Raw genomic sequence first — 17,655 nt, 5'->3', positions numbered from 1 at the left:
GTTCTGAACACAATAGGTCTCATATAGTCTCCACTCACAGGCTCCCCATGTTGATGAGACGTCTCTTCATTATAATAACATGTCACGTTTTAAGAGGAGGCGTAGGTACAGTGGATTGGCCATTTTACTCTCATGTCATGCTCAGGTTGGTTTACAGTTTATGCAGAGTTGAAGGACATTTGTGAGAGCTATTTATTTTAGGAGCGAGAGAAATACGAGCGTAGTGGACGGAGAGTTGCCTGTTATCTGCTGTTAGGTTGATTGAGTGTCTAACATCCCATCTCCTAGTACAGTCCGTACCATGACATTCCTCTCATTACATAGCTATTAGTGCCTACTGAGTACACCATTCAAGTATTTAGTGGAGTGATTTGATATAATTCATCAACATCAATAGTTCAGCTTGCAGATTATGCTGGGGTCAGTCTTGTGGCACGTAATCAAAAACATGTCAATTGCCATTTGCACTGAATGATCCATGAACGTCATGACTGCCGTGTATATTCCCCCACACGCGAATACGGGCAAAGCGCTGGGCGAATTACACGATCATCTCAACAGACACCAGATCAAACACCCAGACGCAGCGATGGTAGTGGCCGGCGATTTCAACCAGGCCAACCTGAAGAAAGTGATGCCGTCCTTTTTCCAGCACATCGCTTGCTCCACCAGAGGGAAGAACACACTCGACCACTGCTATTCCCCGTTCAAAGCGGGTTACAAGGCAGTAGCCGCTCCGCCATTAACGGGGTCCACAAGCTCGAGCGATCATGACTCCATCTTGCTATTTCCGGCATATCAACAGAGATCACGTGACGCCGTCGTGTCACGTGAGACTAAGAAGTGGACCGACGAATCAGAGGCCACGCTCAAGGACGTGCTTGCAGACACGGATTGGGATATGTTCATAGGAAGCGCCAGTGACGTCAGTGAACTAGCAGACATAGTGGTGTGCTACATAACAACAATAGCTGATGGTATTGTCCTCAGGAAAACGGTGCGGATTTTCCCAAACCAGAAACCGTGGGTGGATAGCACTATTAGAGCAGCTCTGAACTCTCGTACCACCGCCTACAACCTGGGTAGAGAGTCAGGAAACATGGAGGAGTATAAGGCTTCAGTCTATACTCTACGCAAAGCAGTCAAACTTGCTAAGAGGACATATGCTGACAAACTGGAGACACAAATGGCACAAAACGACACAAGAGGATTATGGCAGGGACTGAAGTCAATAACTGACTATAAAGTCAGCGCCCCGTCAATGGGGAGCGACGACGCCTCCCTCGCGGACAAGCTCAACACCTTCTACGCTCGGTTTGGTGTAGACAGTGGCGCTGCTGGCTCTCCGGCTAGTGACGTCACTGGCGCGCCGGCTGTTGTGGAGGGGGGGGGGGCAACCGCGAGGGGGGGGGGACGCTCTCTCGTTGTCGGAACACAGTGTGAGAAGAGCATTTATGCAGGTGAACACCAGGAAGGCTGCTGGCCCAGATGGCATAACAGGACGTATACTCAAGACCTGTGCCAACCAGCTGGCCCCTGTGTTCACCGTCATATTTAATCAATCACTGGCGGAGTCAGTGGTCCCTGCCTGCTTCAAGAGGTCTACCATCATCCCTGTGCCGAAGAAACCCTCCCCAGCATGTCCAAATGACTACAGACCGGTGGCACTCACCTCTGTGGTCATGAAATGTTTCGAGAGGCTGGTCAAGGACCACATTTGTGCCTCCCTCCCCAGTGATATGGACCCTATGCAATTTGCATACAGGACAAACAGGTCCACCGACGACGCGGTCTCCCAGGTACTGCACAGCACCCTCTCGCACCTTGACCGTCAGAAGGGGGGCTATGTGAGACTGTTGTTCATTGACTACAGCTCAGCGTTCAACACCATAGTCCCCACCAGACTGGTGGACAAGCTGATCGAGCTAGGTCTGAGCTCTGCCCTGAGCGCCTGGGTACTGGACTTTCTGAGCGAAAGACCCCAGGCGGTCAGGGTGGGGGGTCAGACCTCCAACACCATCACCCTGAGCATCGGGTCCCCCCAGGGCTGTGTTCTGAGCCCCCTGCTGTACTCACTCTACACACACGACTGTGTGGCCAAGTTCAGCTCCAACTCCATAGTGAAGTTCGCAGATGACACGGTGGTGGTGGGGCTGATCTCGGACAACGACGAGAAGGCCTACCGGGAGGAGGTGGAGGTACTGGAACGCTGGTGCCAGGACAACAGCCTGCTCCTGAACATTGGCAAAACCAAGGAACTGATCGTGGATTATAGGAGAGGACAGCAGGAGACACACACACCACTGATGATAAACGGGGCTACCGTGGACAGGGTGAGCAGCTTCAAGTACCTGGGGGTCCACATCTCAGAGGACCTGACATGGTCAACACACATAGGCACAGTAGTAAAGAAGGCGAAACAGCGTCTCTACCACCTGAGACAGTTAAGGAAGTTCAGAGTATCGGGGAAGATACTCCAGTCCTTCTACTCAGGAGCTGTAGAGAGCATCCTGACCGGAAACATCACTGCCTGGTATGGAAACAGCACGGCACAGGACAAGAAGGCCCTACAGAAAGTGGTGCGCTCAGCCGAGCGTACCACGGGTATTGCACTACCCCCCCTGCAGGTTCTATACAACAAGAGGTGCAAATCCAGAGCCTGCAGGATAATGAAAGACCCTCACCACCCCAATAACAGCCTGTTTCAGCTGCTGAGGTCAGGCAGACGCCTGCAAATCCCAGCTACTAGGACAGAGCGGCTTAGGCTCAGCTTCTTCCCCCAGGCCATCAGAGCCATGAACAATGTACATTGAGTGCTCAGAACATTGAACTGTCCACACACAAGCACACATGAACACACACACGACACGCACACTGTGCACGCTCACACACGAGCAGCCACTTAACACTTTAACATGAGCGGGCACACACTCATGTCGCACACACGCACACTTATGGCCAAAGGAAAGGACACTTTAAATTAGAATAACAGGAACAGTGTATTGCACTACCAAAGCTAACTAGCATGTCACACATGCGCTGTAAATAACTATGTACAGATACCGAGATGTCACTCCATGTTACCTGCTATCTGTTACTGCACAATGTTGTTTCTTCTTTTGATTCTATTATATGTACCACTGTATTGCACATCGTTGCGGGCAAGACCACCCGCATTTCATTGTATACCTGTATGCCGTGACAATTAAAACTCTTGACTTGACTTGACTTGACTTGACTTGAACCTCCGCCTTCCCCTACTTATTTCTATATCGGGGACTCCATACCTTTGTCAACGATGGAGCTGGATAAGTATAGTAATTATTAGTCATAGAGTAATACTAAAAAAAGAAAAACGTCTTACTGTCTTGCTATTATGTACTTTACTACTATTTATATACTACTATCTCTACTATGTATGTACTATGCTACTATCCCTATATACTACTACCTACCATGCTAATATGTCTATACTACTATGCACTTAAGTTTGACACTGCTAGATGAACAATACCACTTACCCTTAGCCACCAGAGGTGTACCCCTCCTGCTGACTTGTTGTTCACAATTTGTAAGTAGCTTTGAACAAAAGTGCCAGCTAAATGACTAAATGTAAATGTAAAATAGTAATTAGTGGACTGTATCATCAATCAGTAACAATCACAATGACACTGATGACAGTGGCTCAGGAGGTAGAGCGGTCTTCCGGTAATTGGAAGGCTTCCAGTTAAATTCCCCCCAGGCAGGGTGTCGAAGTGTCACTTAACCTGCAAACTGCGTTTTTGGATAAAAGCTGTTCTATAAACAGCCCATTTACCATTCAAAATTAACAGCACTGACTCCTCCTCCCCGCAACCCCCCTCTCTCCCTCTGTGTACACCTTTCCGTTGTTATATGCCCTTTTTTTCCTTCTTGCCCCAGATCTTCCATATGACCTATGACCTGGCCAGCGCGGTGATGCGGATCTTTAACCTGATCGGTATGATGCTGCTGCTCTGTCACTGGGACGGCTGTCTGCAGTTTCTGGTTCCCATGCTGCAAGACTTCCCCTCAGACTGTTGGGTGTCCCTCAACAAGATGGTGGTAAGTTAGATTGTGTGTGTGTGTGTGTGTGTGTGTGTGTGTGTGTGTGTGTGTGTGTGTGTGTGTGTGTGTGTGTGTGTGTGTGTGTGTGTGTGTGTGTGTGTGTGTGTGTGTGTGTGTGTGTGTGTGTGTGTGTGTGTGTGTGTGTGTGTGTGTGTGTGTGTGTGTGTGTGTGTGTGTGTGTGTGTGTGTGTGTGTGTGTGTGTGTGTGTGTGTGCGTGTGTGTGCGCGCGCACGCGCGTGTGTGTGTGTGTGTGTGCGCATGTGTTTGTGTTGTTGAGGCTTGTCTGGCTCCTCATCAAGCCACACAACCATATAAGCGCCAATGTGCAAAGAAAGGCACTTCATTAACACAAACAATAAAAAGTAATTCACATGGGGCTCCCATGTGCATTGAAACACTGCTCAGATTTTGACTACAGTCCACACGCACACATGCACACACACACGCGAGCACACACACACACATACACACACACACACACACACACACACACACACACACACACACACACACACACACACACACACACACACACACACACACACACACACACACACACACACACACACACACACACACACACACACACACACACACACACACCCTGTCAGTACACTCAAACAGGACATGCTTCAATCAAGTTGTTTCTAGTGACAGTCAGGAGAGCTCTTGTCTGTGCAGAGAGATGGAGAGATGCAGGCTGGACCCTGACAGCGATGTTCATCCTCTTCGGTCTCATCAGAATGGACAGCTGTCATGTTGTCCATTCCTCAGCCATTTGCCTCTTTGCTCCCTTCTGGCTTCTTTCTTGCCCATTCTCTCTTCCCTGCTGAGCACTGCTGCCTCACAGGAAGAAGGTCCTGGGTTCGAACCCCAGCAGGGGGTGTGTGGAGTTTGCATGTTCTCCCTGTGTTCGCGTGGGTTTCCTCTGGGTACTCCGGCTTCCTCCCACACCATAAAGACATTCATGGTAGGCAGGGACTACAGATGAAAACCAGCTCATTAGCTAATTCTGGCACCTTCACATCGATGTGGAAACTGAAGATGTTGATTAACATGTTGGATGCCAAAAACAAGTATACTCGTTATTGCCCGCCATGCGTTGTGCGCCAGAAACGAGTTAACTCGTTTTTGGGATCAATATTTCATTTTTTCACCATGGCATTCATAATTCATCCAGTTACACTCCAAGCCAAACCGGAAGTGGCGCTCGGTGCATCGAGGAAATTCCTCCGGCAGTAATATCTTGTAACGTGGGTCTAGATACACACTCGAGTGCATGGGATCGCTTTCGAAACGCAATAATCAATATGATTTCGGCGTTTATTGCGTCATACAAACGGGAAATGGATCTAGCAGATCGACGTCAAATAATTGGAATATTTTTCCTCCAGTCTCATCGGCGAATGGTAAGAGGAATATAACGTTATTTTCAGCGCGATTGTTTATTCATTTCACGGCAATCAATCTGATCAACATATCAACCCATACTAAATAAAGCCGTTACTGACGATCAAGGAATTATAAACGACCCCCCCCCCTTTCCTTCACGCATGATGAAGCATAATGTATACGATCATATACATTTGAATTTTTTAATATAGCGTGTATAGGAAAGAAACGCCAATCGATAATCTATCATATGCGTCAGGGCCTATAACTCGCGTTTTAGGAATTACTGCAGAAAACCTTAAAAACATACTTATATTCTCGACGGTACTAACACGACAGTGTATGAATGAAAAAATATAACGTTCCCACATCCGAAACGATAGATACCCGATGTTGAATGGGCCATAGTAATGTCGATATAGCTATAATATTAAAAAAGTTATAGCCCTGCAAAGAAGGTAAACATCTCCATACGGTTACAGCACTGGCAGACTGGGCATAAGGATGGGCATAATGCCTGGCAGACAATGTGTGCACTGTCCCTCGGTAAAAAATGTATAGATAAACTTAAACTTAAACCCGCTAAAGTGAGTTGTACCGAGTACAGAGAATCAGTCTGCACATTATCCTCATAATCACTGTGTTTCACATCCAAACTAATACCGGTGTCGAACTGAAGCATTAAACAATGTGTCCTGTACAGGTCGTTCTTCCTGCCCGTCTGTAGAGTCATGACTTGTTGTCCTAGTGGTGACCGGCTGGAGGCGGGTGGGGAGCAGGGAGGGCAGAGAGTCAGAGACGAGTCAGTCAGGAGACACGAGGAGCAGAGAGACGAGTCAGTCAGGAGACACGAGGAGCAGAGAGACGAGTCAGTCAGGAGACACGAGGAGCAGAGAGACGAGTCAGTCAGGAGACACGAGGAGCAGAGAGACGAGTCAGTCAGGAGACACGAGGAGCAGAGAGACGAGTCAGTCAGGAGACACAAGGAGCAGAGAGACGAGTCAGTCAGGAGACACGAGGAGCAGAGAGACGAGTCAGTCAGGGGACACGAGGAGCAGAGAGACGAGTCAGTCAGGAGACACGAGGAGCAGAGAGACGAGTCAGTCAGGGGACACGAGGAGCAGAGAGACGAGTCAGTCAGGGGACACGAGGAGCAGAGAGACGAGTCAGTCAGGGGACACGAGGAGCAGAGAGACGAGTCAGTCAGGAGACACGAGGAGCAGAGAGACGAGTCAGTCAGGGGACACGAGGAGCAGAGAGACGAGTCAGTCAGGGGACACAAGGAGCAGAGAGACGAGTCAGTCAGGAGACACGAGGAGCAGAGAGACGAGTCAGTCAGGGGACACGAGGAGCAGAGAGACGAGTCAGTCAGGGGACACGAGGAGCAGAGAGACGAGTCAGTCAGGAGACACGAGGAGCAGAGAGATGAGTCAGTCAGGGGACACGAGGAGCAGAGAGACGAGTCAGTCAGGAGACACGAGGAGCAGAGAGATGAGTCAGTCAGGAGACACGAGGAGCAGAGAGACGAGTCAGTCAGGCGACACGAGGAGCAGAGAGACGAGTCAGTCAGGCGACACGAGGAGCAGAGAGACGAGTCAGTCAGGAGACACGAGGAGCAGAGAGACGAGTCAGTCAGGAGACACGAGGAGCAGAGAGACGAGTCAGTCAGGAGACACGAGGAGCAGAGAGACGAGTCAGTCAGGAGACACGAGGAGCAGGACACGTAGGCAGAGAGACGAGTCAGTCAGGAGACACGAGGAGCAGAGAGACGAGTCAGTCAGGGGACACGAGGAGCAGGACACGTAGGCAGAGAGACGAGTCAGTCAGGAGACACGAGGAGCAGGACACGTAGGCAGGACGTGCTGTAGCTCAACACCTGCCTTTCAAAGGCTTACATAACATGTATGCACACATTACACATCTTCACACGCGTATGCATGCACACACACACAAACACACACACACACACACACACACACACACACACACACACACACACACACACACACACACATTTTAATACTTTATTTGGTTCCACAAATTATATTGCATAAACAGGGAATCAAATGTATCGGGGCCAAGCAGCACTGAACACTTAAGGGTACACATAGCACCTCCTTCTCCACGTGGCTAAGCTGCCAATAATAGCTGAGACAGAGCAATATTTGGCAATTTGTTTGGCTTTTCTTTTAGACATTGCAGCAATTCTCAGACCGGTCATGGTGGATTTGTGTACATGGCCAAGACTTCCGAACACAAGTACACCATATCTACACCTATACCCAAGGTCAGCCATCACACTGAGCAGTGGTTGGTATTTGATATACTTGTCCCGGAAGGCCTGGTCCATGTAGAGGTCAAAGGTACAGCCTACTTCTATGACCAGCACCTCCCCGTGGCTGGTGTCAACAAAAACAACGTCCGGTGTATTGGGTATGTTAGCAAAAACATCGTTGGTAAGGCCAAACCACTCTGGTTTCACTCTGGCATGTTTGTACATTGTTGCACTAGATGGTGATATGTTCCGTACCGCATCAGACACAATGTCCACAATACGGTCATGACGAGCGATGTACAGGTGTTTGTATGCATTACATCCGTTTGTTATGTGTGCAATGGATTCTAGGTGTTGTGAATCTTGATGGTTTAAACAGAATGGACTGTGAGTTTGAGGGTACCAAGTGGACAGATTGTATTGGGTGGGTAATACCTGCAGTCTTGCTTTGATGGTAAATTTTAAAACATCCTCACCAACAGCGGCGTTCTTATACACTGAGTGTGAGACTGAGTGGTCAGCAAACTCCAAACAAGCTAGTTTGCCCTGTAGTCTGAGTCCACACCAGTGCTGCCTGATCTCAGACTGCTTCATGCTAAGCAGAACCCTCCTTGCAGAGTCTCTGTGCAGTTCGACAGTCTCTTCCTGCGGTGTTGTGATGTTGGCCTTCACAACCACACAGGGGTCTGTGATAAGTTCATCAGAGACAGGGACTTCAGTCTGTGTGTTGGTGGGTCTTGTCCATTTCAGCTGAACTCCAGTCTGGTTGCAGAGGTCATTGAGATCTGGCCAGTCAGACCAGACCCCGAAGCCCTTGGCCCGAGAGTCCAGTTTCCCAGAGTCTTTCTTCCTGAAGCCGAGGAAGTTATTCTGGTCTGCGGTGGCCAGGGGGATCTTCCTTCTGCGTAGATCCAGCAGGAGAGAGGCCCTGGCCATTTCTCTGACGGTGACATCATCATTGTTAAGCATGTGGAGCAGGTGGGCTAGCCTGGTGGCTATGTAGGTCCACTCGACATTGGGGACTCCCAGCCCTCCCTCTCCACATGGGAGAAAGATCATGCCTCGTGTGGAGTGTGTGTTGAGGCCTACCCACTTTCTGACCAGCTGAACAGTTTTGTTTGTCATTTCTCTCAGTGCCTTGAGAGGGATGTGTACATTGGCAAAAAGGTGTTGGATTTTAGCCAGAGCCACCTCTCTCACAGCCTGGAACTTCATGATGACGGGGAGGGGGGACAGGTCAATCAGGTGTAGACGATGGAGAAACTCTGTAGTGAGCTCCTCGACCTGCTCCCCCCACTCTCCAGCGATGTTAAACATGTGGCCAAGGTATGGGTAGGTCTCATTACGGGAATACACCTTGATGGGTTGGCCCATTACAAGAAAGGAGGGGGGCTTGTCGTTCTTGGCCTTATACCAGCGGTTGCCTCCACTGCGGCGCTCATGGAGTACGGCGCACTTGGCTTGCTTCACCTCCAGCCCTGACCACTGGAGGAACTCATCAGTGCGTGCCAGCATGTTAATGATGACATCTTCCTGTCGTGATGACACCTGCACGTCGTCCGCGTATCCCTGAACAGGATTTGGGGATCGGACATGCAGAGGAGCGCACTGGTAAATCCACTTCATCCACTGGTTGAGTGCTAGGATGAAGTTCACGGCACTCCAGGGACAGCCAGTTTTTATTCCCACCTTCAGTGCAATCGGCTCTGTGAGCTGCTGCCCACAGATAACTTGGATAAATGAACCTTGGTATACACTGGATACAATATTCACAAAAGGCTGAGGCAGGTGTATTTCCTCTAATGTTTTTAACATCACCTCATGGGAGAGTGTACCAAATGCGTCTCTAAAGTCCAAAAACACTGTGTAGAATTTGGATGATTGATGAGCAGAGAGACGAGTCAGTCAGGAGACACGAGGAGCAGAGAGACGAGTCAGTCAGGAGACACGAGGAGCAGAGAGACGAGTCAGTCAGGAGACACGAGGAGCAGGACGTAGGCAGAGAGACGAGTCAGTCAGGAGACACGAGGAGCAGAGAGACGAGTCAGTCAGGGGACACGAGGAGCAGGACACGTAGGCAGAGAGACGAGTCAGTCAGGAGACACGAGGAGCAGGACACGTAGGCAGGACGTGCTGTAGCTCAACACCTGCCTTTCAAAGGCTTACATAACATGTATGCACACATTACACATCTTCACACGCGTATGCATGCACACACACACAACACACACACACACACACACACACACACACACACACACACACACACACACACACACACACACACACACACACACACACACACACACACACACACACACACACACACACACACACACACACACACACACACACTAGCTGTTCCCTGTGTGCTAACTCTACATGCCACTAGACTCAGACCCAGGACACATGGGGACCTTGATTGGGGGACGCCATTGCATTTGGACATTCTTTTCATCCCTCTCCATTCCCTCCGTAGTAGCATAGTGAACATAGCAGTGTGGCGTGTGTAGCAGCATAGTGAACATAGCAGTGTGACGCGTGTAGCAGCATAGTGAACATAGCAGTGTGGCGCATGTAGCAGCATAGTGAACATAGCAGTGTGGCGTGTGTAGCATAGGGTGACCAAACGTCCTCTTTTGCCCGGACATGTCCTCTTTTCACGCCTTGTCCGGGGGTCGGGGGGGGGGGGGGGGGGGGGGGTTATAAATTCACAAAAACGTCTGAGTTTCAAAGACCTGCGGTGCGTAAAAAGACGCTCGCCTGACATATCGCCATGTAACTCGAGGCACGGAATTGGTCGAGTGAGGTGGCATTCGAATGGCAACAAATAGATCTTTCGAACAGTATATTATATGGTCGGCCAAAAATGCGAAAAAGTGCTGCGACTATCAGGTGTAGCAGTGTAGCAGTGTAGCAGTGTAACAGGTGTAGCAGTGTAACAGGTGTATCAGTGTAGCAGTGTAACAGGTGTAGCAGTGTAACAGGTGTAGCAGTGTAGCAGTGTAACAGGTGTAGCAGTGTAACAGGTGTATCAGTGTAGCAGTGTAGCAGTGTAGCAGTGTAGCAGTGTCACACACAGCCTGGGCCTCTTGGAATAGTCATTGGAATAACAAAGGAACGACAGACTAGAAGCTGGGCCTTTGTTCCACCTGTGAATTGGTCTAGAGTGACATTGATCACATTGAATTCTGGGAGTGTAGTCCTTTCATCAAATAGCTGAATTCACGTTCTTCCTTTCAAAGCTCTGTACTGGGATTTTGTTAGAATGTTACCAGAATGTTTCATAGGACATTGATTGAAAACTATCGGCTCGAATTGATGGCTTATTTTGAAGGTATGAACCTGTAGTTTCATATTATGTATAGGGCTGTCAGTTTATCGCGTTAATTAGATTAATTAATTACACAGCAAATTATCGCGTTATGAAAATTAACTCAAAATTAATTACAATTTTTTTTTTTTTTTATAATATTTTTTTTTTATCTCATTCATTCCATAAGAATGTAGAATACACATTTACAGATTTATTTATTTTTTTAATATGGTCCATTTGCATGTTCTTGGTATCTGATTCTAGTGACATCTACTCTGTATGAATCTCAGGGAATGTATTCCCAGTGTCAGAAATACTGTGGGCTAGATCCACAAAGAATGGATTGCACGGTGCAAGTTGCACCCTTACTTACAATTCATTATGAATTAAAAATGGGGGACCCTGATGTAAACAAGACGAAAGTCTTTCTCTGGTCTGCATCCCCTTAACAATTGTGTGCCGTACTGTATTGTACCCATTCTGCAATCTGTTAATAACATTTTCATTCAATCAATCAATCTGCGCGGTGATTGATTGAATGAAAATTTTATTTTGAGTAAATTGTAATGAACCAAATGAGAATATCAATAAATTTTTTTTTATCTTTTACTGTGAATAACACCATGCTCAAATTGACCAGACCTGAAAAATCTAAGCAAATTAATAGATGGAAGATGATTTTGTAGATACAGTACTGAATTCTGCCATCCGGACACATGCAATTTGAAATATGATTATAGAATATAGAATATCAGGCATAAAATGGTTATGCGATTAAAATGCGATTAATTAGATTAATTAATTACAAATCCTGTAATTAATTAGATTAATTTTTTTAATCGCCTGACAGCACTAATTATGTATACATTATTTTATTTTTTTTTCTGAGGGAGGAGGAGCATAACAGCCCAGACTCTAGAGGGTTTGAGCATAGCAGTATGGTGGGCATAGCTGCATTGCAAGCTTGCTTCCATCTCAGAGTAACCAGAGGCGGAGGATGGGCTTTGGATGAGAGACGCAGCGTTAAATGATCCCTTCCCCATCATGCCACTGGAGCCCTCATCAGTTGGAGCAGAGCAGCCTTCTGCTGGCTGCTGCCTTCCCCCACCCTTCATCTGCATTATCCATGCTGCCCAAGCTCTGGGGAGATAGGTCCCACACCCTCTCTTACAAGGCACTCTCTCACTCAAACACACAACCATCATACACACTTTATTGTATGTGTGTGTGTGTGTGTGTGTGTGTGTGTGTGTGTGTGTGTGTGTGTGTGTGTGTGTGTGTGTGTGTGTGTGTGTGTGTGAGTGTGTGTGCGCATGTGTATGCACTGGCGTGCATGTGTGTATGTGTGAGTGAGTCACAAAAAGCTGATAGACTTCAACTTCCAGCCAACTATCTTCCTCCTTTACTTGATACACAGCAGTAGATTGTGTACTTTCACCTCCAAGCCAGTTGGAGTGGCTGTGTATGCAATCTATAATTGATATAAGTGCTGTAGAGTCTGTAGAGCTTATTATTATTTAAGCCAGATTTATAAGCAGTGTGCTGATGAGATCAGATCAGTGCAGTGTCTGTTATGTAGATGAGTGACAGGATCTACCCCTGCCTGTCTGCCTCTCTCAGTAGGCTACTTGAGGTAGAGCAGGGGTTCTCAAACCTTTTTATACCACAACCATTTTATTTTAGGAATTTAGGATTTTTTTTTAGGAATCTCCGCTGATTATCCTGGAGTGCCACTAACGGAGTTTCCAGCTCATTGTCAGCACATTTCTCTGCCAATGTGTTGTTTTTGTCTGCAAGGAAAATCCGCGCTTCTTCTCCGAGTTAACAAAGGCGAATACTCTGCCACCTCACTTCAGTGTGGTATAGCAGCTGGTTTTGCGCAGAGCCCATTTCATCGCGGCCAACCAGCAATGCTTCTGACAACAAACCTATCCATTTAGAGTCCAGGTTACACACAAAAGACCAGACCCCCCTCCCGCGATTATAAATGTGCAGGGTGTAGTGAGATGTGTATTGGAATACGTGTGTCGGCCTCCATTGATGAAGGGGCGAGACATGGCAAATACAGACAGCTGCCGGGTGGAAAACTCTATCGGAGTTTTTTTTTTGTTGCCAACGCCACTGTCACCTACCCGTGACCCCACTTTGGGTCGCGACCCGTAGTTTGAGAACCGCTGAGGTAGAGTAATCTAAAAAGATTATACCATATAAGGGCAGGGCATCATCTCTCCACATGACACACAGGAGTTTAAGGACTGTAACAAGGATTCATAATACACAGTGGTTGTCGCCATAATACCCACATACAGTATGCAAGCACAGAGAGAGAGGGGGTACATACAAGATAGACAGTGCTTCAGGAAATCCCCCTGCTTTGAAAGCTAATAAGTATATCCTCCATTTGTTCAATTACTGAAGCTAGGCCTGTCACAGTACATAAGGGTAATGGACTATTATTGTGTCAGATGTTCATGTGTGTGTGTGTGTGTGTGTGTGTGTGTGTGTGTGTGTGTGTGTGTGTGTGTGTGTGTGTGTGTGTGTGTGTGTGTGTGTGTGTGTGTGTGTGTGTGTGTGTGTGTGTGTGTGTGTGTGTGTGTGTGTGTGTGTGTGTGTGTGTGTGTGTGTGTGTGTGTGTGTGTGTGTGTGTGTGTGTGTGTGTGTGTGTGTGTGTGTGTGTGTGTGTGTGTGTGTGTGTGTGTGTGTGTGTGTGTGTGTGTGTGTGTGTGTGTGTGAGAGTGCGTGCGTGTGTGTGTTTGTTTGTTTGTTTGTGACCAACGTCTGCTTCATAATTGAGAAGCCCTCTTTAGTATCAATCACATACTGTACAGGCATGTTAGCCTTTGTTTGCCCCCATTGTACATGTTATTTTTAGGAGCACTATGTAATATTTTATATTTTTATATAATATTATAACAAATTGCTCAAACAGTCCCTTTTGGTCAGGCACAGCCTGTGGCTCGAGTCTCATTTTAGTCTGTACAGAAATAATGCACAAAAATACCTTACAGACATTTTATTTGTCTGGACCCGGAGGGCTGGCCTACAATATCGAATGTCTCTAACTCACTGGCTGACTGGCTCCCCATTGTTGAAACATGCATGCCTGGGTGCTTAACTAGGCTTTCCCAGTCTTGTTCTTTCTGGCTCTTCTGGCTCTTCTCATCCTTTGTCTTATTGCTTACATTGTCTATTGCTGTCTATTCATTTAACATTTTATTTTGGACTTCATGGTGTTTTTGTTTTGTTCTTGATTTATTGCGATGTTTCTTCTTGATTTGTTTAAAGAAGATGTGTCAGATTCAGATTCAGAATTTTTATTTGCCACATGGAAGCAATACAATCATACAGTTTTCATACACAATCATAAATAGAGTTCTACCATGGGCAAAAGGAGCAGGAAGAAGAATAAATCTTATGGTTACCTGCCCCCTATTTTTAAACTAAACAAGTAACAGTATCAGTTTCATTTTTTCATTTCAAACCATACAACCTATACAATACAAGACAACCACAAAACAACACTACAACCACCACAAAACAATAGACAACAGCAACAACAGACACCACCCATGGTCCGAAAAGTGGGATGGAAGAAGCCAATCCTGTGAACTTCCATTCCCCACACCCCGGCCATCACCCTCTACATACAACATGTAACACAGCTCCGCTTCCCACATCCCCCGACATCTCAACAAGACATACATGAGTCTGACCCGTCAATACATATTTTATATACATACTCCTTTTAATGCCAAACATCATGTTCACCGTCCTCCTTATACCTTTCCAATATTCCTTTTTTTAACTTTCTTTTAAACTGGTATATGTTTTTACTCAGTTTAACGTCCTCGTCCAATCCATTCCATAATTTTACTGTCCGGCCCATGGGGACATTAGCGCGTGTTGTCGGGCCTTACAAATACATTTGATTTGATTTGATATACGTGTGGATTGATGTGACTGTGTTTCCCCTAAAAGGAGGCGAGATTGTGCCTTTATGTTCCAGTCTAATGTGCTGTATATCACTCCTGCCTTCCAGACCAACCCTGTCAGCTTAGGAAAAGCCACATAAAGAGCATGGTCACCACCCAGTGGAGCCACTTACTGGAGTTACAATCATGGTCCACTGTCTGTCACCACAACTGTAACTCGAGTAGAGAAATAGGCCATTCTGAGGTTAAACAGAAGCTCTGAGGCACAGTAGAGAGAGAGAGAGAGAGAGAGAGAGAGAGAGAGAGAGAGAGAGAGAGAGAGAGAGAGAGAGAGAGAGAGAGAGAAAAAGAGAGAAAGAACACACATACATTTGCATTTTTTCCTTTAATTTCAAACCTTCATTTCAACTTGTAAGACACTGAGGTTACCCTCATTTACAGCGACGATGAGCTTACAAGACATAGTTTATCAGCAATTTCATACATATAGGCACAATAAATAAGAATAAACAATAAAAAAATCAGCTAAGACAGTTACAAGTCGACACACAGTGGTCTTTTAAATGCAGCAAAAGAAGGAAGAACCTTCAGCTTCAGAGTCAGTTGGAGGGCATTGATTGATTGAATGAAAGTTTTATTAACAGATTGCAGAATGGGTACAATACAGTATGGCTCAATACACACAATTGTTAAGGGGATGCAGACCAGAGAAAGACTTTCGTCTTGTTTACATCAGGGTCCCCCATTATCAATTCATAATGAATTGTAAGTAAGGGTGCAACGTGCTCCGTGCAATCCATTCTTTGTGGATCTAGCCCTAAGTCTTTTTTGTTATCGTACCAGCAAGGCTGTGTTGTTATTGTCTGTTTCGTGTAGTGCTTGGTGAACCTCAGTAAAGAGTCATTATCTACCCAAATTCTGCCATCTCCATGTCCTCCATTCACCAGTCATTCTGCAGTTTTGGTGCTCTCCTGTCATTCCGCATATTGGGTTCTACTTTCCCCCCCAGCTTCGTAACACCTTCGCTTTCTATTATCCTTCCTATGCTTCCTAATATCCTTTCTATGCTTCCTAACATGGTTCCTAATAACCCTTTTCATGCTTTATATTATCCTTCCTATGCTTCCTAACATGCTTCCTATAACCCTTCATATGCTTTCTATAACCCTTCCTATGCATCCTAATATCCTTTATATGCTTCTTAACATGCTTCCTATAACCCTTCCTATGCTTTCCATTGTCCTTCCTATGCTTCCTAATATCCTTCATGCCTCCTAACATGCTTCCCATGCTTCCTATCACCCTCTCTATGCTTCCTAACATCCTGCCTACAGTATGCTTCCTATCATGCTTCTGTGGTAGACGACCTTTCCCCGTCAATACACTGTCACCTTTTGTCTTAACACCACCCCTACCTTTCTTTTGTGTGTGTCAAATACCTATTTGTGTCTCCACCCGGCCCCCATGTGTCTACCCATCCTCCTCCCTTCCTGGCTCACCTTGACATCCTGTCTCACCCCTCCTCCCTCCAACCCCTTCTCCAGACCTCCACGCCCTCATCCTCCTATCTCCTTCCCACCTGCTCACCTGACCATACCCCTTGTATAAATGTCTACATTTCACATTATTCCTGGAGCCAGTTCCGGGGTCCTGGCCAGAACATCCGGTCTGGTCTTCCGAAGCCAATTCTCCCATTATTTATCTAATAAATTTGTAACTACTACTAAGTATGGACCAAGCAAGTTATTCCTCCAGGGTATTTCTACCACACTTCCTATCACCTCTCTATTGGGTGCACCTTTCTAGTTTGTTTTGTTTAATTTGTGGATGTTGAACAACAACAAACAAATCGATGCTACAAGATACAAGATACAAGAGTTTTATTTGTCACGGCATACAGGTATACAGTGAAATGCGGGGGGTCTCGCCCGCAACGATGTGCATAATACAGTAATAATATAATATAAGAGTCCAACCAATAGAGCGACATAGTGCAATAGACAAGTAAACAAAGTAGGCATATCGGTATCTGTACATGAGCTATTTACAGAGCATGCCACAGGTCCTATGGCAGTGCAGTACACTGTTAGCTTCGGATGAGGCATTGGGTCTTTATGTACACTGCTATACAATGCTATATTATACGATCTCAAGCTATACTATTCTTAAAGTGATCTTTCCTTCTGTAAAGTGTCCATAGTGTGAGCGTGTGCAGCATGAGTGTGTGTGTGCTCATGTTAAAGTGGCTGCTAGTGTGTGAGCGTGTACAGTGTGTGTGTTGTGTGAGTGCTCATGTGTGCTTGTGCGTGGAGAGTTCAGTGTTCAAGGCTCTGATGGCCTGTGGGAAGAAGCTGAGCCTAAGTCTCTCTGTCCTCATTACTGGTGCTCGCAGGCGTTTGCCTGACCGCAGTAGCATGAACAGGCTGTTGTTTTACATTTACATTTACATTTAGTCATTTAGCTGACGCTTTTATCCAAAGCGACTTACAAGTTCTGTACGATGGGGTGTTGTTGTTGGGGTGGTGAGGGTCTTTCATTATCCTGCAGGCTCTGTATTTGCACCTCTTGTTGTATAGGACCTGCAGGGTTGGTAGTGCAATACCCGTGGTACGCTCGGCTGAGCGCACCACTCTCTGTAGGGCCTTCTTGTCCT

General features: G+C 46.6%; 1 protein-coding gene across 1 annotated transcript in view; it reads left to right on the top strand.

Annotated features, from left to right (window-relative positions):
- hcn2b (hyperpolarization activated cyclic nucleotide-gated potassium channel 2b) overlaps nt 1-17,655 on the top strand; it is a gene marked incomplete at both ends in the record, with an annotated part of 135,362 nt that overhangs the window by 19,593 nt on the left and 98,114 nt on the right. The window contains one exon of the mRNA XM_084307819.1: nt 3,922-4,083. Coding sequence (XP_084163945.1) covers nt 3,922-4,083 — 162 coding nt within the window. The remainder of the gene's footprint in view (nt 1-3,921; nt 4,084-17,655) is intronic.

The sequence above is a fragment of the Notolepis coatsorum genome, assembly GCF_963971535.1.
Source record: "Notolepis coatsorum genome assembly, chromosome: 2".
NCBI classification, from domain to species: domain Eukaryota; kingdom Metazoa; phylum Chordata; class Actinopteri; order Aulopiformes; family Paralepididae; genus Notolepis; species Notolepis coatsorum.
The sequence above is the reverse complement of the archived record's forward strand: the minus strand, read 5'-3'. Positions and strand labels throughout refer to the sequence as shown.